Below are 25,077 nucleotides of genomic sequence, written 5' to 3'. Positions count from 1 at the left end.
TAGGACTATTTTTGATACCGATTATGTTCATTGTGAAGTAGGCACCATTGTTGGAGTAATTTCAAATAAATACCTACAATATTAAATATTTTAAGGATATAGGTAAATGTATTGTTATATGATAAACACATGCAGTGAAATTTCACAAAACAATGATAAGATCGATAAACTTCCCAAAATAGATAATTGAAAGTATTGTACTAATTAATAATAAATATTTTACTGAAAACACCACTCAAATAAACACTTCAAAGTTCAATGATTCCTGGAAAATAATTATAATGGACAGTTAAATTATTTAAATTTCCCAAGATTTAGTTGTAAATAAATCATTAGTATTTTAGCGAACCGTTGTATAAAATAGATATACTAGCTAGAGTATTTACCAAATAACTGGAAATTGACTGATAAATGCCTCAACAATTAGCATCGAAAATTCCACCAACTACATTAATATTCACGGCCTTTGAAATTATATTATATAAATTATTTTTAAATAAAGCCTAGCCACTAAGATCAAAAATTTCAAGATGTTCCGGTAATAGAAAATATTTGCAATGAAAAATAAACAATTATTGGGGTATGAGAATACAACGCAAAATCGGCAATGAAAAATAAAGATATACGCACATCCCGTATAGCGCTGTCCTTTTTTGTCGCTAGCTTAGTTGAGGGTTTTTCTAGATAAATAATAATAAACGTTAAATTTTTGATAATGTTATATTGCTGTCAAGACACCGGAGAGCCATTCTTTTGATTTTGGATGCGATAAGAACAGGATGTCCTTGCCTTTAACTCGAGATTTGCATAACAAAACAGTTGAAAGTGTTAAAATAACTAAAGTGATTCAAGTATTCATCTGGGTCCCCTTAATCTCCTCGCCCAAAATCTACACTACTTTGGTATCGTTATATTTTATTGTTACAGTTTATTATGTGCTTTCAATCTGACCTAATTTACTTCAAAAAGCTTTTGTTCAAACAATCAATTCTATTATAAATGCGTCCACACAGAGATTAAAAGCTTTTTACAGGAGTGTGGATTCGATTGATAGGAGATTCGACGTTGGGTGCCAATTGATAAAGATTTAGATAAGGACTTTAAGCGCGTATGTTGTGATTGTGTAGTTAATATTGTAATAAACTTAGAAGTCTCCGGATAAGCAGCTTTGTTTATAAGGGCGCCAAAATTCAGGGTTTATCACTCTACCGGGCAGAGACGAGATTCTCAACATTTCTGATGTTCTCAGCTCTGATAGGGGACTGTTTTCGTGACATACCAGGGAAAGAGATGACCCTTAACAGAATTAAACAAATAGTTTACAGTAGGTTATTGCTCCAGGAAAGGAGTAGGTAGATATATAAATATTTCTTACCCGGAGACCCACGATTACTAATATAGCTAAGCTAATTCTGTTCGTTAAACATACGTCCACATTGGAGGGTCTCATCAGGCGAACGATGATGTTGAGAGAGAGAGGTCATGGGCAACTCCTGGAGTTAATCCATTATGAGGCCCCGTGTGGGCCTTTCAAGGCTGAAATCAACCCCAAAACAAGTAAATGGATTTTTAGAGCGTCACTCGGATCATCACCAGGATCAAAACAGCCGCGGAATAACGAGATCCCGGATTCAGGATTAGTATATCACACCTGCTTAAGATCGGGGAAGGTGCCGCATTCATATACCGAAGCGCGAACCATCGGATGACCGCGATGCCAGTCGCTAACACCGGGTAGTCAAAACACGACACGTGATTTTCAAAGGATCTTCCATTATTTATTAGCTCTTTCAATACAAGCACGAATCTCCAATTCTTATCAAAACAGTGCATTCCGGAGGTTAAATTAAAACATAGTCCACGGTTATTTAATCCACCAGGATCATGTTAGATTACAATAAATATTACAAAGCGTTGAAGTACAGCAGTCCATTCTGTACCTCCACAAAAAATCCGGAATCAGAAAGCAACCATCTTTACTGCCATGCGGAGCTCTGCCTTCAATCCGGTGTTACCAATAATTTAAAAAGAAAAGCAATAAAACACCAATTTTCAATACGAATCGATCCTACAATTACTAAGTCGGATTTAAGTCGGTAAATATTAAGTAATTATTAAGTCGGGATCAAAAAACTGCATTTTCATGAAATTAATTATTTCATAGCAATTCGCTTCCGATATGAGGTATTTTTCATAGCAGAGCGAAAAATTTTCAGTTTTGGTCAACTAATCATTACAAAAAAATTCCAAGTAAAAGTAATTCGTATTTCTTTTCCAGTTGAGGATATTAATTATTAAGAATAGGTTACAAATACAAGAAGAAGAGATATCCGCTATTAGACATATCACGCTGTAAAAACATGCAAGAAGTGCTTGCTTCTGGATTCAGCAATACTTTACCACCTCTACAATTATTGCAGCAGTTAGTTCACGCCCTTCATATAATGTCAGAGGGACCTAGTCTACCTAGGACCTAGAGGGACGATATCGTCTAGGAAAAAAATTAAACATGTTGTAACTGATGACATATTATTTATTTAAGAACTACAGTCGTAAAAAGACATACAAATGCATACTTTCCATAGATATTTGCTCTCAACTGGTATCAATTATGTTAAAATTTTGTTTATACAGGAAAAGTAAAATTTCGCAGCACGACTCCCTTTTTCAACAGAAACAATTTTGATTCAAAATTTAATATGTTCTTGAAGTCGTTTAGTATTTTTAATTGCGAAGATGTGAAAGATTATGTAAATATTATTAATGGTTTCTGGAATAGTTAGTATTGGTGCTGGCTATTCTAATCTAAAGGAACTAACGGCCGTAGCAAGAATCCCTCGTATGAATAGCAAATCACATGAAAGGATATGTGGATGGTAGTTAAGCTAGCCAAAATTGCCGGTGATGTTGACTGGAACGAGGTTCTAAAGATTACAGTTTGGGTGCTGGTCATAGAGATCTCATAAGACGAACCATGCTGCTTTGTCTGGCGCAGCAATTATTGGATACGAAACAAAGAGAATTTTAAATATTGAAGACAATATTAGTGATTTTTAAACGAAAATCTGAAACAGAAAAATCACTAATATTGTCTTCAATATTTAAATATTACAATTTGAGGTTTTACTCAATAAAGTTATTCCGAAAAATAAATAAAGAGAATTTTGTTTATGGGTGGCAAAAATAAGTTGTGTATGACTTGCTATCGGGTCTCTAACAAAAGTGTGTTCTAACCAAAACGTTAGTGCTATTAGAATTTTGTAGGCTCTTCAAGCGGCATAGAATCCCAAATCATTGTTGAAGGGTTCTAAAGGTCAACAACTTCATACGGATTAATATATTCCAAGTTTATTAACTAATAGCGGATAGCGATAGTAGTGTGAATGAGAAAACATTAGAAACTCTACCCTATTCCAATAAAACCGTAGAGAAAATCGAAAGTCGGATAACCCTTGACACAATTATATAACTAATATAAGTCGATTAACTTTCAACAGATACCTCGTACGTTTACGCAAAATTATTAGTGGATTAAAGATTACTTCGTTTGCCGTAATTATAAATCTATATTTTATAACTATCAACCATTATGACAGCAAGTAAATGTAGGATTTCAGAAATTATATCAAAAGGGACAACAACATCGGAAATTTAATATTCTAAACAGTATTAAACACGTACAGTGGTCAACTTTTTACGATGCCATATGAAAAATGCCATAAAACTATTATTACTTATGGTTGACTTGTGTGTCAACAACAGTAGACCTTGCTTATAATAAAGTATGTTTCATTTTTTTTAATTTAACAAATCATCACAAAATTTTTTGCAAGATCTTAAGATATGTAAGTAGGTACTTAAATACCTAGCTACTAATATAAACCATAATTATATATATATTTTTTTTAAATTTCAAATAAGGAATTATTCACTTATCCACTATCGTTTTTGTGGCGATACAATGATTATATTAGGCAAAAAATACCGAACAAATACAAAACATAATTATGTTCCATTACTAGAGGGTACATACTATATTATAGTATTTCTTTCTCCCCCCTTGTCCTTATGCCCCCCCCCCCCGGCCCCGTAGCCAGTTACTTCATTCCTTGAGAGATGGTGAGCCACCGAAATATTATATCTATCTTCATGAAGATGGCCTAACAAAAGAAGTCTTATTTGTACACATTTGTTGTATTGTTATTTGTAATTAATATGAATTTATCATACTTACAAACGTGAAGAGTTAAAGGTTCACACGTTGTGTGGCAGTTTTCTCGAAAGTGCTTTTGTGTTGTAAGCCCCCGTAAAAATTTAAGAAAATAATAAGTAATAAACATTAATCTATATAATAGTCTAAGTCTAAATTAATAAAAGTACAGTCGAACTCAGTTATAGCGATCACGGAAATAGCGAGTTCACGGCTATTATGAGCAATTACAAAACGATATTTTAGTTCAGCCTTATCTTGATATAATTGTTGACCGTTATAACGAGGTCGATTCACTGATATACCGAGTAAATAATTTTGTCAACACAATTTCTGAATACATGAATTTGAAGTTGGGTTTGAAAAAATAGTTGGGAATTATTCTCGAAGTAAGCATTGACAAAGGGGTGGCATAGCGCGATGGAATTTCCTATCCCGTCAAGAAAAGTGTTAAGTGTTGATACTAGTGCAAAGCTGGGTAGTATGTCTAAATTTTAAAAATAACCCTGAAATATTATGTCGCAAGGTTCCAGTCTTAACGAAATACTTACACGCGAAATTAATTTAATCCATTCTGTTTCAACTGAAGTACCTAGTTTGGATGCAGGTTTCATCGGTGGTTCGCAGAATATACCTAGTTGCAGTTTTAGTAACCCGTAGTCAGTGAACTACATATTGTTTTCCTGCTGCAGATTTCGGAGTTTACATATTAAAATTTTGTATCAAAGTTTTAAACCACAAACACAGGCAGCTAGAACAACATTTGCGGGCAAATAGAAAGCTGAACAAAATTAACTATCAACAGGGATCTAATTCCGATGGTTAGATGAGAAAATAATTATATTATTTCTTCTCAAACTCTCGAATTTAGTTTACAACCTCAGTTTGCAAGCGTCCCTTTGATTGTTCCATTGAAAACAACAACTTTATAAGTTCGTTTAAGCTATGTAGTAGTTCTGCGAAAAGAGGACCTCGCTTCCAAAAAACACGTTTCTGTATATCTCTTGTTTTAAATCAAAACAAAAAAATCCTCTGAAACATCAGATTTTTAAGTAGGTATTTAAATAACTATCTTCTTAATTGATGGGCACGACAAAAACACCTTTGAAAAAAATTAATGAACCCGTCGTATGCTTACGCTAAATTTTCCCCGTACACCAGCTGATTATATTTTCGCAAGAACTGTTGTTGATTGATGTTGTTAATTTTTTAAATTGTACCGCTGTACCAGATAATGCATTTATATATTTACTTTATGTAGTTTCTTGAGGTTACCTACTTATATTCAGGGAATGTTTTTTTTCTCTGATGTAACAAAAAAATATTATGTTATACAGACGTACGGAAATCTTCTTAAGGTATATTATAATTTCCTGCTAAATAAGCGCTATTTACAATAAAAATGTCACTTTTGTGTAAATAAATAAATAATGACTTTTGATAATCAGAATTATGTCATTTAACTTGGAATTTTGCGACCTGTCGGTTCTCAATAAAGTCATTCCACTCGAACAACGAGTGGTTTGACCTACTCTTTGTTCTAGTGGAATGACTTTTGACGTTTGGCACATGTAATTATGTACCTTTGACGAGATCAAAAATATGAATGTCGACCAATAAATGTACTTTCGACAGCGATTGCGAGCGGCCTGGATTTGAGAATTGATACCCTGCTCTATCACAGATAAAATAAGTATATTTGCAAGTGACGAAATGACAAACTAGAATAATGTTAATATAGAATATTTCTTTGCCTAGTGAATAAAATATACTTTTCTTGCAAGTAAAATTTTTCAAATTACCATAAAATGGAGGAAAGTGCGGCAAGCTAATGGTACTTACTATCAATTCCATGGTTCAATCAAATCAAGACTTTTTTCTTCGTGAATAACTCTTTACACTTAAACATCATTATGTAAACTTTAATTAGGTATTATTATTCTCATAAAATACTTTACGCGTGAGTAATTTTATTGCTTTCGGTTTTGCACAACTATACAAGCACATCTCGAAGAGCCTATAAGATATATGTGAATGATTATTTCAGACGTTTATAGTTGTCACTACGGGGCTCCTCTCTCAACCTGTCAATTACCCCGCTACACGTGGAGTTGTCACCCCTTCGTTAAGGACATGGAGAATATACAAGAGGTGCTCTATTTAATATCACATGTCATCATCGTTTGAAACTTATCATTCGAAACGAAAACTCTGAAGCTTTTGAAGACATGACTCATTAGAATTTTGATCTAAACTTTATTTTTAAATCCGCTTACAAAAGTAACATTATAATACAAATTTCCATTCTTTACTCTATATAATATGCTGAATTGGGGGATCGATAATGCCCTTGAATGTTAATAATGTAAGTAAGAAGAAGAAAAAAAAACAATCCCATTAAAAATTTTTAACAACCACACAAGATCATACTTACTTTTGAATTATCCCTAAGTGACCATTTTTTGAGTTTTAAAAAAAATTACGCTTTCCTAATACTACGAAGTGTTATACCGATTTGAAGGGAAACTGATGTCACCAATTAACGTAAGACCTTTTTACTCATGAGCTCTATCCTTGAAGAGTATTTCTCAAAAAAAGTGTACATTTTGGAAAAATAAAGTGTGCCTAGAAACAGTTCAAAAATTACACATGTTTTTAATTAATCATACAAAAAAAATATGCACCATTTTGTAGAATAAATATTACACTTTAACATATCGAAGAATAAACATTACAATCGTATTAATTCGCAAATATTTTAATTTTTTTAAAAATATCGATTTTTACCTTCCATACAAAATAAAATTGCCACCCTACCCACCTCATTTGTTTATACTTCATAAAATGCGATAATAACGTTATAATTTGTGATTTTTTGTAAGTTTTAGGGTCTTAATTAAATGTAGTTTCTGTACAAAGTAATTTTCTATGGGGTTTCATAATAAATTAATAATTTATGCACAAAAAACAAAATGAGACATAGTCATTTACTTTTTAGTAACTACTCTTTAGTTACGTTTTATTAGTACTTCCACCGTAATTTTTGAACCCATTTGTAAAATTTAACATGGGCAACACTAGCCTCTTTCTGATTAGTTGTTGGTCTGACTTCTCCGCCATAACATTAATTGTTAAAATCAGTAACAACGTGTTTCTTTAGTGGGACCACTATTTCGTAACAGGAAATATTATAGCCTTTTTTCACAAAACGGTAAGTCTTTTTCTACTCATCTTTTTGTAATATGTGCGGAACGAACATTGCTAAGCTTACATATTAACACTTTTAAATTTTATCAAACCATTGACTTTTTATAACATAAATTCTTATTACAATTTCGTAACGTTTGTTATGAATTTCGTAACGTAACGAAAAAGTTCAATGTAAAGCTGAGTGTACACAGTTACAACGTGATTAAGAAAACGTAAGTATATTGTTAGTGTGTCTAGCATTTTTATGAAAGTCTTATCTAAGTTTGGTAATAATGTAATATATTATGCACAATGCACAAATATACATATGTATTTAGATATAATAGGAAAAAAATAAAATTTATTATACCATAGAGCAGATCTGTTGATGGCGCTGGAAAGTAGGTAGGTTGTAATACATAGGATGCGCTGGAAATTCCTGATGGTCAATGGCAGAGCAGGTTTCGTCGGACTTGTATGTTTTATCATCGCGATTATATGGCATTATACATAATGACAAGTACTTGAAGATCAAGCTGAGCCGTCCAATACTGGTTTTATTTTAAATAAGCTTTAGGCACTCATACACACTATCCGTTCTACAGGCGCTCTATACAATATTTATAAGTGCCTTAAGTTTTTTATAAAAGCTTATTTAAATATAAATTTATTTTTATTTACTCTGATAAAACCATAACTACAGCATAACTTTTTTTAGGAATGCCCCCAAAAACGAATGCCGAAAGGCAAAAAGCTTACAGAGAAAGACTGAAAAAGGAAAAGCCAAATAAATATGAGGAAATCCGAATTAAGCATTTAACAAAAGTTAAAGAAAATATCAAAAAGAAAAAAGAAATTCTTACAGAAGAAGAAAAAGAAGAGCTACGAGCAAAGTGGAGACAAGCCAATGATAAAAGAGCTGAAAGAAAGAAAATGGCTAATCCTATGACACAAGACAATAATACATTTGAAGATAGAAAAAATGATAAAAAAATCCTAAAGGAAAGACTACAAAAGCTGACTGAAGAAAATACTCGATTAAAAAGTCGAAATAAGAATTTAAGACAGTGCTGTAATCGGATGAAAAGGCAAGTGAACATTCTGAAAATATTATTGCATAAACAAACTAAAACTAATAATGATGCTATTTCCATTGAAACTACTGAAACTCCACGGTGTGACGATACACCATTAACGAAATCAAATAGTTTTTTAGAAGAAACTTTACCAAATGTGTCCACGCCAGAAAAAGATAAGGTGAAAAGAAAGCTAATTTTGCTAAATACAATTACAGATTCTTTAAAGACAGAGTTCAATAAAGCAGATCCCAGAGAAAAGAAAGTACTAAAAAAAGTAGCTACAAACCAAATAGTAAATAAACACAAATTAAAAACAGCTATTTCTAATGTTCTTGGGCTGAAAGGAAGAATTAGAATGACGAAATCAAGTAACCAAATTAAAAAGAAATACCAGAAAGAAATCAAAGATTTCTTTGAAAGAGAAGATGTAAGTAGATCTAGCGCGGGAAAAAACGAGTGCATAACGAGAAACAAAGAAAAAGTACAAAAGCGATATTTAATTGAACCAATATACAAGCTCTACAGAAAATACAGGACAGAAGGTGGTAAAGCATCTATACAAACTTTTTATCGGTTCCGACCGTTCTCCGTTGTGAAACCAAGACTTCAAGATAGGAATACTTGTGCTTGCATAAAGCATTGCAATTTATCTTTCAAAGCAAAATCGTTGAAGAAGCTAGGTTTGCTTCAAACATCTGACATTGATGAACTTATGAAAAATGTCACTTGCAGCAAATGTTTCAAATGCATGTACTCCGAGTGTTCTGAATGCAAAGATAAGAAACCAGATATTGATTTGACCATAAATGAAGATAGTCCCGTGCAGTGGCTTCAATGGAAAATGGGAATACATATCTATACTAAAATTGGAATAAAGAAATCTGAAGAAAAGCAGACAAAGAAGTATTCAAAACAAGTAGTGAAAGGAACTGTGATTACATTAGTTAAAGAATTTCAAGATGATGTACAAAAATTTAAAACTCATTACTTCAATGTTTTGCATCAGTACCTAGCATGGAAAAAGTGTATTGAAAACCTTGATGAAGACGAAGCTGCATTGATTTGTGATTTTTCAGAAAACTTTTCATGCAAGCAGTCGGAAGAAATTCAGGCTGTACACTTCGGAGGATCCAGGAATCAGGTCACATTGCACACTTGCGTACTTTACAGAAAAAATGTGAATCCCAAATCCATATGCTCCATATCCCCAAATAATGAACATGGTCCTGGAGCAATCTGGGCTCATTTGGATCCAATAATGAAACTATGCAAATACTTTAACATTAAAAAGATTCATATCTTTTCTGATAGTCCTGCAACTCAGTACCGCCAAAAACATAATTTCTTTTTGTTCCAAAAAAATATAAAAGATTACGGATTTAAATATGCAACTTGGAATTTCTTTGAAGCCTCTCATGGAAAAGGCCCAGCTGATGGGGTTGGTGGAGCATTGAAACGACAACTTGACAATCATATTTCACACGGCAATGATATAACCAACGCAAAAGAAGCATATGACTATTTAATGGTTAATAGCAAAGTAAAAATGTTTTATATAAATGAAAACGACATTCAAAAGATGACCAAAATGATACCTGAAAACATTGTTCCTATAAAAGGTACAATGAAGCTGCATCAAATTTCAACGGATGGCAACACGTCAATTAAATATAAATTGCTGAGCTGCTTTGATTGCAATAAAAATATCTGTTGCAATTGTTACTACACAAAAGAACACGAACTTCTATCCAACACCCTATCAGAACCAAAAGCACAATGTAGTTACATACGTCAAGCCTTGAAAAAACAATACCCACCAGCTAAAAGATTCAAAAGAACAAATAGTTCTACTACGACCGAAAGTGATATCAGTTTAATTTTACGTAGTGATTCAAATCTAATAGATATGGAATTTGAGAATGAAGGTCATTTAAAGATAACAGATGACGGAGAGAGTTTTAAAAACATAGGAGTGAAAGTTGATTTGAGATTAGATATTAAAGAGAAAACGCATTTTAGGATCAAAGACAAGGAAACGCAGGTAAAAATCTAATAATACCCCTTAGAATTCTGAAATTTCGAATAGTATCAATGGGATTATTAATAAAATACACTTCAATGATTATTTTTTTAATTTTTAGGACTCATCAAATAAGGAAAAAGGCAAGAAACGAAAACCCACAGAAAAAGAAAAAGCAACAATGTCATCTTCATCAAAACTTATATCTGCAAACCGTACTTTCTATGATACTGAAATAAAATGCCTCAAAGAAGAAGGATTAATAACTGAAGACGAAACATATTCTACACAACACGATGAAGAAAAAATAAAAAATAAAGGAAAAGGAAAAGGAAAAACAACAGTAAAACACCAACAAGTTATAGAAGAACAAAAATATCCCATTGATATAATACAAACAGATGACACAGAAAAACAAAGTAAAGAAATAAAAAGTCATATGATAGAAGGGTTAACCACTGATTTAAATTCAATGCCAATAATTTTTTTCGACGATTTAGTAACTGACGAAGTTATAATTACAGTTGATAAATATTTGTCGGATGCAATAACATTTAATGAAGCAGAATTTAATTTCAATAATTTTGATGACAACATCGGAGATGTTATAATAGGAAATAATAATGCCATAGAAAATAACACTGATATTGAAAATATGAATAATGAAAATGAAATTGAAGATTCTCACAAAATCAAAGATAAACCATGTGGAGTGACTATTCTTAAAAACGAAAAACTGGAAAATATCCATACAAAAAAGAAAGTGGTTCGTAAGGGCCTTATCTCTAAATCTCTATCACTAAATGACTATATTCATGCGCCAAAGCGGAGTGATAAACCAAAGACTGAAAAACTGACTGTGAAACCAAATGTGTCTTGGAAAGATTTCAATTATTATAAAGATGAGGAAGAAATTTATAAAACGCTAATGGATAGTGATTCAAACTAAATAATTGTATGTTATTAAATTTTTAATAGTTTAAACAGTGCCTGTTCTTTAACTTCTTAAGATTTGTTGAATATCGTGTTAGGTACTTAAATTTGGGAGCTGATAATTTGATTAAAAAAAAAATATTTGTACTCCCTTGTTTTTTTTAAGCCCCTTACAACGGGTATAACAAAATACAAGTATTTGGGTCGTGAGTTTATGTATGTTTGTAGTATGTACAATAAATAAAAAAGTAAAGGATAATTACTTACATTTAAAAAAGACGAAAACAAATTAAATTTAATAAATAATAAAAAAAGTAAAATAAAATTTGCCATTGTGTAAACAAGCCTTATGTTTACTATTTAGTTACGTCTTATGACTATTTCGTAACACTATTTCGTAACTACATTTTCGTTACGTACATTTATTTTGAGAAATACTCCCATGCCAATAAAAACGACCATGTTTTCAATATCGTAGTGGCAGTATCGTAGTACCATTAAGAATTGAAATGTTGCCTCAAATGGCTTTGGCCGTGTTTTGGTGACTAAATCTGAATATCCAGGTACTTCCCCACCTTCCTCTTCCCATCTTCTTCATTTCAATACACCCTTCAGTCTCACATCTTACCCCAATTAGGGATTCTATTTGCGTGAATATTTTTTTTAGAGGCTCCGAACAGTTGAGAGCAGCTGTGACATTTGAAACATTCTAATTTCGGTTGTCTGCGATGTGCGTTAGTTATTCCCACGTGAAATCTGGTTCAATGAACTTAAATTTGTTTTGAATTGAATAATCATTTTTAAAAATGGAATTGATTATTGTTTGAAGAATTCAGATGAGTCATAAAGTAGATACTCGTACCTACGTGTATAATTAGAGTGGGAAATACTCTCAGTATCGCTCTGGTGTAAGACCACCTTGAAATGGCTTTGGCTGTGTTTGATGACCAGATCTGATTAACCAGGTACTTTCCCACCTTCTTCTCCCCCATCTCCTTCGCCACCAGTCCCCACTACCTTCAGCCTCAAAACAAACCTCAATTGGGGATGTCATGGTCGTACTTGCTCCAGCTGGTTGGGAGCAGCTGTTTTTTCTTCATAAGCTTATCTCATAAACGGATTCCAAACGCCTCCCTCATAGATTATGTTTTTTTGTATCAGTCTCCTAGTGATGAAGCTCAGTCTATGGGTGTCTGGATTGAGTTTTGCCAAAGTCATACATCTGAAGCCTCAAGTCAGTATCAGCAGTGCCTGCTACCTCGGTTGCCTTAGACGTAAAATATATCAAACTAGCGCAGACCGAATCACAGGAAAGTCGTAGAGAATTGCAATCGTAATTGTAATCATAATTATACTCTTATTGTCTCGAATCGTAACCACTATCACGCAAGTAGCAGAGTGCGGAATCGAATTCTTTAGATCGTTGGAGGTTAAATTGGACTAATTGGATGTAAAAAGATTGGAACCATTTTTGACGGTCTGAATTCTCGACGAATTAGTTCCAATTTTGAAAATGGCAAATAATATAATTTTCCGTTAAAAATATTATATTATAGGTAAGTACTTTATTCTTTATCTTATGCTTGTTGAATTCTCCATACAAACACTTCTTATTTTGAAAATTAGAAGTGTTGAGACAAAAAGCAAAGGTTCTAGAGCTTCTGTCAGTCACAATCGAAATCATTTAAAAAAAATGTTTTGACCATTTAGATGGACATTACATCTGCCCCGGAATCGCAAATAGTATCATACTATTTTAGTATCGTAGATGTGTTGCCTACCTAGTACCGATGTAGGTTAGTAAGTTTCATCTCGCCACTTATCTGGATATGTGGCTACCTTCACTCCTCATCTGGTTTAACCCTCTGTATGCCAGGTAGGGTCTGATAGACTTAGGATATTTTAAAACAGCTGTAACCATTTTAAAAAAATTTATCACGAACGTCATGCCTTTCAATAAGTCACACTAGCATTACATGTAGGTAAGTTAGTTGTGGTGATATGCAAGTACTGCAAAAGCAGTGGCAGCAAACGCAACCGCTCTGCGATGTGAAAGACAATTGACATTCAATTAGAACGCCCAGATAGAATAAGTTAGTTCTACTCACGCTGCCTTCGGAAGCAAAAGTCCGCGCGGGTCACACATACACTACCAGATATACGAAGTAGTTAATTTGTAAATAGCTATCATTTTTCTATTTTTTAGTTTTTAAGATTTGCGCTATTCAAAATGTCTTTTTAACTAAGCGCAGATGACATTGTAGCACTATTGAGTGAATAATGAACTATAATAATAATAATATTTGGGTAATTTGTTAAGCCCCATTTTTGTGCAAAATGACCTCAAATATATAACACGTGTCTATATTAATATATGTTATTACTAACTATAGACTAGTCAAACTATTATCAATTTATGTCAACAGTTGCATCGATCGGTTCGTCGATCACTAATACAAAGGTATATGTATAATGCATTGATTGATGAACGTGTGTTATTAATTAAGTGAGTTCAAGTGGATTATGATTTACCCATTTGTTTCACTTTGTATAAAGTTCACTCTAATAATATAGAAAGAGTTGAGCACAAATGTACGTAAATTTAAGTTCATAATTCCATTTATTATTTTTTCAATGATAAACTAATGTTTATAAGACAAGGTTTTTATGCATAGCACAAAGGATAATACATTATTTCATAATTCTATTTGAACACTTTAATTTTGTTAGTTTGATGAATCAATTACGACTAATAACACTGTCCTACAGGAAAATTACGTCAGATCTGCTTGTGTTACATAGTCATTAACAAATTAATTGACAGTCCTGCCATCGTTGACACTATTAAATTCCATTTTCCGACTAGGAACACAAGACAAAATGTCAAATTTATCAGACGCACTCACTAACCACTAGGATGCATGATCTGGGCAAAGAGTTTGTGGGTACTATTAAAATATTTATTGACTCCATTCATAAAACTAAGCGTTAGCTATACCAGCACTTTGTTGAATCCTACAAATTATAGTGGCGTTGGTAATGCATTTTTAGTAATTTGTCTAATATGTAGTGTTGTTCTAGTTTCTACAATGTTTGATGTTACTGTTACACGTTTTAATCTTATCGTTTCTTATTATTTATAATTTTTAATGGCATGTAAAAGTAAAATTAAAATTAAATAAAATTGTGATTCCGAATAAATTGTTAAGTTTGATTCACTCACATCCTCATCCTATTTTTTTACATGTTGTCACGATGACTATCAACCACCCTTCTGATATACAACATGTCGTAACACAAAATATCGTCAAAGCATCTATGTCTTTTACGTTACTCATATTTGTTTAGAGCAGTGGTCCCCAAACTTTTTAATGAAACGTTTGATAATTTTAATTTTAATTCAATTGCATTTAAATACGCCCTCAAAATAAAATACAGTTACACCAAAATACGTAAATATCTCATAAAATATAGTATATAGAATTCAGATTTTGGCAAATCCCTCACTATACGTTTGCGAATTTATTAAAATAAGCATGCGGGGGGTTAACCGATCAGTTGAGATCGTTTTCAGGGGTTGGCAGGTGTAACCACATGTGCTGACCGCTCAATGGGGACCAGTTTCTAAGAACATCTCCCCAAAGTTGCCCAAAGGTCGGTCTAACATTGAGTCAAAGCTCTGTCCGGGCTCGTTTCATTTCTAAGAAATTATACTAATCAAAAATAGTAGATTTCGACTTAACATGATTAACCTGAAATCAATTGATTGATACTAATAAATAATTACTGATTTATTTGAAGTCATTTTTTTTAAATCACCAGATAAATTTGAAGATACGATATTTTCGCAGATAGGGTTGACCTGTAAGAAGATTTGTAATAAATAATTATAAAATGTCTTTTCATTTTGTTTTCCAACATAATATTACAAAACATCAACTACTTTAACTGAAAACTGATAACTTCTAACGGCTTACCTAACTTTAGCACGCTTAGTAAAAAAAAATTGTAATAAAATAAAGCAGAATTTTATAAATTATTACGAATAAATAATGTAAACAAGAAGAATTTAAATCTAAACAGTTTTTTCCCCGAAGCTATTAAATTACTCATTTACTTTTTACAGCTTATGACTTATGTTAGTCTCACACGAGCGCTATATTCTCATAATATACGTTGGCCTGGTAAGTTTTTAGATTCTCACGGCCAAAAGCATTTTTGTTGTTTGTTTTTGGGGTGTTATACCGTGTTGCGCTAACTCCTTCTTTAGCCGACGTTTCGGACAGCGTTGTCTGCCCTGATGATAGACACTGCAACGCTGTCCGAAACGTCGGCTAAAGAAGGAGTTAGCGCAACACGGCATAACACCCCAAAAACAAACAACAAAAATACGTTGGCCTGGCCTATTTCACCGTATGCAAATATGAGAGAATAGCTTTATAACCTAATCACTATAATAACAAATAATAATCTCCAATAAACACTTCTACTAACCAGGGGTAGGCAGAGTGGACAAACCGCCAAACAACTCGGTATTGGCACACACTTCTTGCCTCATTCACATTCATACATCGTCTCATAGACACTCTACTATTATTCTGACTCTTGACTGGACTCGAGTATCTGATTCACACGATCGTGCCATCTTTTCCTCGGGCGTCTCCGACTTCTGCTACCATTCGGATTTGCATCATATATTCTCTAAACCTCTGATAATTCATAAACACAGACACAAAACAATTCCAATAAACGCAAAACCAAATTAATATAAAAAAAACGAATAAATGGATGGTACATTTGTCCACAATTCTAATATGATGTTGTCTTAAATAATAAAAGATGTTTTAAAATATCTCGAGACATTTAATTAATAAGGCAAATATAAATAATTTGAAAAGTATATCCTTTTCCGAGAGAGCTTTCGAGGGTACTTATATATAAAGAGGCGCTTATGTTAACATAATGCGGTAAAAAAATGCATGTCGCGGAAACGGGAGAACTTTAGGCAAACTTCTTAAGTTGCGATATTGCTTTCCTAAGCCAAGGCTTACCAGCTTGATAATACCCAAGCTATTTTATCGAATTTCCACAACACCGAAACAATCTTTTGTGATATAAAAAAAATGTTTTATAGCCCACCATTGTAACGGCTAGTAACCGTCCACCTTGTGTACATATTTTTGATTAGAATTGAAAACTCATTTGCTTGGACTTTGGAGACATTATATCAACATAATTTATATATTTATTGAACGCCCGTTGGGCTTTTAGAATCTTAATATAGGTAAAAAAATTAACAAAAAATATACAGAAATAACAGATATGTATGTTACGGTTCCATGCTAACTCAACACAGTGACTATTCAACACACTTTTAAAAAGTGATATAAAGTCATTAAAAACGATGATTTTTTTTTAACCTAACCTTACCTAACCTAACCTAACCTACTTAACCCAGATAATAAAGTTTTTGCTTCATCACTTTCCATAACTTTATATAACTTTTCAAATAAGTGATGAATTATCATTTTGATGATTTATCCGGTCACCGTATGTTACATATTAGTACAAGATCCGATCACTGAAAAGCGCTGCCAAAGTCTTCAGTCGAGGAGCAGTGAGGCAATCGTACAATCATAATTTACAATTTCATAGATAGCCCATGCCTCTCGGAGTGTTATAAGTTGTTCGTACCGAACAACTACAGCCATGGACTGCACCATGATCTGCAATGTATCGCACATAGCAGAACGGACGTGCTGGCATGGCGTAGAATGACATAATATTACTTTATTTAAGAGAACTTTTAAATGAAGTCTCAAAGACTTGCATAACCTCTTCGAATACCTATTTATGTAATAGTTCTTCTTTTTTAAAGAATGTTTATAAAAATATGTTGTTTATGTATACTTGTGTATTGTAAACGGACAAACAGTCAGTATTACAATAAAAAACATACTTTTTACGAACATAATACGCAAACATGTCAATTAGATTCACAATTAATTATTATTGCGTTGATGTAATGACGTAGAGATGTTTTAAATATATCGAAAAGGTTTGTAAAAGTATTGGCAATTTGGTGAAATTACGCTATTGGGAGTGATGTGAATAGTTAGTGCTATGGTTGTCAAAGTGGAAAAGATGGTGGAGTCGTGAAGGTTTGACAGGGATACGGATATTCATAACACTTAACATTTGGGGGTAGTTGACGAAGTTATTCCGGGTAGGAAGTAGCGGTAGTTTTAGATTAGACATTAATGTTTTGTTTACAGGTTGTTTCAGCTTATATTAAACTTATCTAAGAAACTTTTTGGTTCTTTCTCCAAGCGGTGTAAGTATGTGTTTTGTAACTGTTTTTTCAGTTCCCTTCAGGGCCTATGACGTTTTTGGGGATGCTGTGTGGAAGGTCTTTTTAGGGAGAGCTAGGAGAGGAAGTTCTGGGAAGGAAAAAGGTACGAGGGATGGGTAGGAATCTGGGGGTCAATGTGTCCAGGAGTGACAGACATATGAATCAATCCATCCCACTGAGGTACAAGGCAATGATGGTTCGAGAGAGTCCAGCTGGAGTCTCCCTCAACTAGTCTCTCCTGATCCGGCCCGCCACTAGTAGGTAGGTAAGCGCATCCGCCACCAAGACCTAGACAAACCTCACCCCTTGAACCTGGGCACCCCTGTTAAGTCACCAAACGTAGCAAACCACTTGGGGTGACCTTCGGCAGGAGTTTTGATTATCCAATACATGGTTTCCGGGGCAGCGGTACCCATATCTGCCTCTTAAATTGAAACTTACTATTTGTTTAACATGATTTAATTCGAGTGAAATCAATGAAAGAACTTTAAAGATCAAATCTTTTGGAAAAATAAAATATATTTATTTATACGCCTAAAAAGGCTTTTACATAAAATTGATACAAAATTCAGTGTACATGGGAGAATATATGTATTATATAGGAAATACTAACAGTATATAGATGTAATCCAATATACTCGTAAACTAGATACAAAATAGGGTGACCGGATAAATCATCAAAATGATAATTCATCACATCTTTAAAAAGTTATATAAAGTCATGGAAAGTGATGAAAATAAAACTTTATTAACTTGGTTAAGTAGGTTAGGTAAGGTAAGGTTAGGTTAGGTTAGGTAAGGTAACACTATATATAAGACAAAACACTAAAACTACATTATCAACGTTTCTATAATTTTTCTCCAACTTCATCCACCATTCACTACTGTATACAACAATGTTACTGTTAAAAACTACATTACATCCACTCCGTATCTCATTCCAGTGCAGAGATAATGCGTTAATTATTCTTTGGGCGTCCCCGACTTTTTCTACTATTCAAAGCACTCTCTAAACACTGAAACCAATTAAATCAAATTTGAAATTCAGTGAAATCGGATGAATGGTATAGGAACGCGTATGGAACAAACAAAGAATCATTAATTTTTCAAAATTTCAGCGATGTCGGTTGACTTCTTTTAAAGTTTTGCGAGCACAAACATACTCAGGCTGAATATTTATACATTATCTAACGTTTACCCGGCGTTGCTCGGGTATTTATAAATGCTTTGTGCGAAAGTTTTGAGATTGTGAGGCCGTTTTGAGATATTCAATTCCGAAGGATATTTATTTTTTTATTATTTTTTTTATTAACAAAATTTTTGATACATATACAATTCAGGTACATACATAGTAATATAGAATGAAAGAGTAACAAAAAAATCCCACAAAGGCGAAGCCTGAGCGTGGGTATTATAGTGTAAGGATAAAACAGTGGTGTTTAAAATATATTTTTTAAACTTGTAAAAAGTATCTATAGAGATCAATGTGATTGGTTTTTTTTTAACAGAAGTTTCTATTTTTTTTATTTTATTTATTTTTTTATTTTATTTATTTTTTAATTTACAAATATACACACACACACACACACACACATACACACCCTCACACACACACACACACATAAAGCATAGATGGATGTATATTTCTTTGATTTACAGAAATTAATCTTTAATTTACAGAAAGACATGTGGTATTTTAGTTATTTAGAAACAGATTTATATTAACAGAATTATAGAAAAAAGTTACTCGTTTCGAAATTATTTCTTATCCAACTTTTAACATTTTTCTTATATAAGTTCAGGTTTCGACACATGTTGATGGAATTGGGTAAAGAATTGAACAATTTGGGGCAATATAGTTGATATGCCTTTGGCCCAGCCTAGTTTAGCAGTGAGGGACTGTGAACACGCATGTGGTATGTCTCTGGCTCGAGCGATTTGTGTTTTTGGTGAAATTGATAGGACGTGTGAATATAAATTTGAGACATTGAATACAATAGATCCGTCTTAGTTCCATAATTTCAGTTTCGTGAAATAACTGGTTGGTGGGATATGTCTTGGTCCTTTGGTACATTATTTTAATGATGGACTTCTGAGCAATTTCTAAGGGTTTTACGTGGTTATTGTAAGTTCCTCCCCAGGAAATTATTCCATAGGAAATAGATGAAAGCACGAACGCGTCATAAACAAGTTTCATGGTTCTTATATTGACAATGTTGCTCATTCGTTTGAATATGTAACTTAGGTATCTGAGTTTATTGACCGTCTTTTCTATATGGTAAGTCTATTTGAGTTGGCAGTCTATAGTTACAACTAAATACTTGATATATTGTCCGAATTTCACGTCTTCGCAATTTGAGCATGTCGCAAAGTTACAATTAGGGTTGTGGAACTTCAGATTAAGATTATTTTTAGGGGATGACTTTTGGGAATTATAAAAGGGAATAAAGATAGTTTATCATAATTTAGACTGAGGAGATTTCTATCAAGCCAATCTTTGACTGTTGCAATACATTTGTTGGCCTTACGGGTTGTTTCTTCCCACGTTTTACCTTGTACTGTTATTGCAGTATCATCGGCAAAAGAGAGAATTTTACCTGGTATTGCAATATTGCATAGGTCATTGATGTAGATTAGAAAAAGTAGTAGCCCTAAGACAGTTCCTTGAGGAATACCATGTTTTGTCAAGTCATAGGTGCTTAAGCTTGTTCCTATTTTTGTGCGTTGTTGGCGATTCAATATATAGCTTTTTAATAACATTGTAATGATCTGCCCTTTCTACTTCAAACTTTTCCTTCTCTTCTTTCTACGATAATTTTCCTTAAGTCCCGTAGGTAACTTTTCCATAAGGCTTTGGTTATATATATATCCGGGGAGGGAAGGTCCTCCCTGCCGTCTTTTCTTTATTACACACCCCTTCAAGAGTGTACATCCTAGTTTGTCTACGTGACGTACGACCTTGAACGTACTCATTTCACGTGACGGTTCAGTATAAAAAGGCTTCACCGAACGTTGTGTTGGTTTTTTGTTTCTCGGTTTAGAAACCTAGTTATTTATGTATGTGTGGTATCCCTTGGTTCTTTTGAGATAGAGTGAGTTGAATCCATTACCGCTGTGTTTTAAAACCATTTTATAAACCTTATCTTCTAAGTCGCCTGCTCCCCCCCCCCCCACTAGCTACTCGATTCTACCTATCGTAGGGTAATGTGAATATAATAAAGTGTTAGATTTTATATATGTGATATACATACGATAAATTTATGGTGTTAGTTGTCGGCGCCATCCATGTATATATTTTAGGAGGGGAAGGAGAGGAAAGGAAATGAATTTTTTTCAAGCTAAGATTGACTCCTCCTCTTACCAAACAAAACTGATGGATGATAATTTGAGCAAGGCGATCGATATCTGCGTGTCTGGATATCACAACCGGCCGGGTCTCCCCTTGTTCCAAATCGGCAACCGTCACGCCAGAATAAAGAAAACCAGGTCTCATCACCAATTTCAGAATTGCCCCAATCTCATACACCTCCAGGATAACCTACTTTACTGAGTGTAGAAGGGGAAAGCCATGACATCCCTTGTCACGAATCTAGTTGCGAAAATGTGACACGTAAGGTCCTAAGTTACGAGCCACCTCTAGAAAACATTGTAACTCCCACGCCGTCGGGGATTTAAATCCCTTTCTAGGTCAATACATAGATAACACACGACGATCTTGTCGACATTTAGCCTGTTTTTTAACGATAGGTTGTGTGCCTACCCATTCAGCCAATTATCATGTGAGATATATGTAAGGTCTACTCGAAATGCCAAATTTAGGATGAGGACTGTCTGTATTTTTATATTCGGTTCTAGTAATTATTTTATGAGGTTACTAGCATCCTCGTGTATTAGGTATGGGTAACTCCTACTGAATACCTATCCTCTCAGGTAGGTATAAACGGATAATTGGTTTGATTTTTGCATTTAATTTAAAGAGGCTGCCTACCTCTCGAAAGGTACCTGTTGAGAAAAGTTGTTCGGTTGGTAGTTTTATTTCGGAGATTACCATCTCCCTCTTTCGACTTTAGATTTGTTTTTGTGCATCCCAATTCGTAACTTAGAAAGTCAAACAATAGATGAAAAGTATTAAATTAGAAAGTCAAATAACAGAAGAAAAGTTTTCATTCTGTTTTGTCTGGTTGCATCCGATCGCTTTCTATTTGGGCGGTCATACGCTAGCAAAACTTCCCCTTTGACTGACTGTACCTGCGTCTTGTCCTATATATGAAAAGGTCGTTGACTCGTCTCTCGCTCACAGCTGATTGACGGTTCGCCTAGCACATCCCTGTTAATGATAACATTATTTGGGCGGCAGGTGTCGTAAACTTAGTTCCTGTACCTCGGTTGTATCCGTCTTTTAAAAAGGTCCTCTGAAATTTAATAAATAATATAAAAACTCACCCAGTTAGTCACCTCTCATTCTCAGCGTGAAGCTTACCTGGTTACACTATATAGCTAAATCACTTTAATTTTCGACCTCCTCCCTACGCTTATAAAAGGGTAATTAAATATTCCTGTAAATAAATTGTACCTCCCTAATCTGTCAGGATTCGAACCCACAGTTAATAATTTATTTGATTCTCTGGTTTTCGGTCTCCGTGGATAGAATGCCATCTCGCCAAATCTATAACTTAGCCCGATTAAACACTCCCTGCCTTTATACGTTCACTCTGTTTTAAAAACTTAATCATTATTTTTATTATTTTCATGTTTTTAAGACAAGCAATCTAGTTCGAACTGTATACGAAATCACGTTTAAATCAACACAACTTTATAACACAATCGCGATTGCACAACACCTGGCGCCCCTGAGGTGGGTTTTTACAAAACGGCGCTCTACAAATTATCCAATTATTATTATTGTCATTATTATTAATTGTTTTCCCACTGAGTCGAACCACTTTCACTTCACACAAACACCGGATCAATAATCTTTCACTTTAATTCAATATTCCATAATATTCTCTAATACCATTTGAATTCAATAATTAACTGTAATTTCAAACAACACTTCTGATTTGTATCCATTTCTCGGGGCTGTCAATGCACCCAAGTTCAAGACTCGACTGTCTCATCGATCTCTGCTCCTTTCCCGTGGGAACATGGCACTTCTAGCCCGTCTGTCAACAAATCCCATCTGTTAGCCCAAACAAAAAAAATTTTAGAGCACGTTCGTTTATTTTTGTGGATATTCAAAACATCACAGTCTCCCTTTAGTTCTAAGCCCAGCGGGTAATCTCGCTTCCACGTGTTAGTCGATGGGATTAGAAATAACTATAGGTAATTTACGTTTCTCGAATACCTCTGTATTTATTTTTTTTATTTTTATTTTAAATTTTATTTTAATTCTTCCAAAATGTTGAGCGCCCCTGTTCTTCGTTTCTAACCTAGCATCTGTTTATTTTTTGGTTCCCGTGATTATCGGCTTGTTCTACTGGTGAGTTTTTTTCCGCCCTCAGCTTTTTCAAGTGTTTTTGTGTCTCTATGGGAAGAAATTCAATATGTCATGTCACACTTGTTTATTTTCGAATTTTAAACTCCGAGTTTTGTTTAAACAGTGTTGTTTCATCTCAATACGTTATTTGTATTATGTTCGAGTGTTATTTATTTTCATGTTGATTTGTTTTTATTTTGTGTCCTCGGCGGTGATCCGATGGTTTTTTTCCGTCTTTTTATTTATGACTTAAACATTCTCTGCCTTTTAGATCTGGAATAAACAATAATTGTTTACAGTTATTCTAATATCAACGGTATAAAATATGCCATATACTTCACGATATCCGAATGCAATGTTTATTTTAGATTTGTCCCAGCTATCTTATTCTTGTGTTATAATTAATCCGATTTCGATGTTTGTTTATCCTTTGGCTTCGTTGTTTATGAACATTTTAGATGTTTTTTGTCGTCACAATGAATTAAATGTTTTCCGGGTCTGTCTGTTTATTCTATTTTGCCTTTGAAGTACGATGTCTCTGTTATCATTTTTGACGATAGGTACCATTTATTTTGCTGTTAATGTGAATTAATAAGGTTTATGAAATCCATTTTTTTCTCAACAACAGTAATGAACTCAAGCCAGCTTTTAAATCTATCTCTCCTGGTTTGCGGCATCAGATGTAATGATCTGCCCTTTCTACTTCAAACTTTTCCTTCTCTTCTTTCTACGATAATTTTCCTTAAGTCCCGTAGGTAACTTTTCCATAAGGCTTTGGTTATATATATATATCCGGGGAGGGAAGGTCCTCCCTGCCGTCTTTTCTTTATTACACACCCCTTCAAGAGTGTACATCCTAGTTTGTCTACGTGACGTACGACCTTGAACGTACTCATTTCACGTGACGGTTCAGTATAAAAAGGCTTCACCGAACGTTGTGTTGGTTTTTTGTTTCTCGGTTTAGAAACCTAGTTATTTATGTATGTGTGGTATCCCTTGGTTCTTTTGAGATAGAGTGAGTTGAATCCATTACCGCTGTGTTTTAAAACCATTTTATAAACCTTATCTTCTAAGTCGCCTGCTCCCCCCCCCACTAGCTACTCGATTCTACCTATCGTAGGGTAATGTGAATATAATAAAGTGTTAGATTTTATATATGTGATATACATACGATAAATTTATGGTGTTAGTTGTCGGCGCCATCCATGTATATATTTTAGGAGGGGAAGGAGAGGAAAGGAAATTAATTTTTTTCAAGCTAAGATTGACTCCTCCTCTTACCAAACAAAACTGATGGATGATAATTTGAGCAAGGCGATCGATATCTGCGTGTCTGGATATCACAACCGGCCGGGTCTCCCCTTGTTCCAAATCGGCAACCGTCACGCCAGAATAAAGAAAACCAGGTCTCATCACCAATTTCAGAATTGCCCCAATCTCATACACCTCCAGGATAACATACTTTACTGAGTGTAGAAGGGGAAAGCCATGACATCCCTTGTCACGAATCTAGTCGCGAAAATGTGACACGTAAGGTCCTAAGTTACGAGCCACCTCTAGAAAACATTGTAACTCCCACGCCGTCGGGGATTTACATCCCTTTCTAGGTCAATACATAGATAACACACGACGATCTTGTCGACATTTAGCCTGCTTTTTAACGATAGGTTGTGTGCCTACCCATTCAGCCAATTATCATGTGAGATATATGTAAGGTCTACTCGAAATGCCAAATTTAGGATGAGGACTGTCTGTATTTTTATATTCGGTTCTAGTAATTATTTTATGAGGTTACTAGCATCCTCGTGTATTAGGTAT

At 33.9% G+C, this 25,077-nt stretch overlaps 2 protein-coding genes across 4 annotated transcripts in view; both read left to right on the top strand.

The window, feature by feature from the left end:
* LKRSDH (lysine ketoglutarate reductase/saccharopine dehydrogenase) overlaps nt 1-25,077 on the top strand; it is a 418,858-nt gene that overhangs the window by 210,457 nt on the left and 183,324 nt on the right. The gene's annotated exons all lie outside the window — the stretch shown is intronic.
* LOC149421270 (uncharacterized) lies at nt 6,973-11,705 on the top strand. Of its 2 annotated transcripts, none has more exons than XM_089635453.1 (3): nt 6,973-7,421; nt 8,118-10,519; nt 10,620-11,705. In XM_089635453.1, the coding sequence occupies exons 2-3, from the start codon at nt 8,120-8,122 to the stop codon at nt 11,445-11,447; spliced, it is 3,228 nt and encodes a 1,075-aa protein (XP_089491579.1). In that variant the 5' UTR covers nt 6,973-7,421; nt 8,118-8,119; the 3' UTR covers nt 11,448-11,705. The 2 variants fall into 2 exon arrangements, with proteins under 2 accessions (XP_089491579.1, XP_089491578.1); XM_089635452.1 differs by having other exon boundaries at nt 6,973-7,632.

This window comes from Hesperophylax consimilis, chromosome 9 (assembly GCF_061612785.1).
Source record: "Hesperophylax consimilis isolate HC1 chromosome 9, BYU_Hcon_1.0, whole genome shotgun sequence".
Classification (NCBI taxonomy): domain Eukaryota; kingdom Metazoa; phylum Arthropoda; class Insecta; order Trichoptera; family Limnephilidae; genus Hesperophylax; species Hesperophylax consimilis.
The sequence above is the reverse complement of the archived record's forward strand: the minus strand, read 5'-3'. Positions and strand labels throughout refer to the sequence as shown.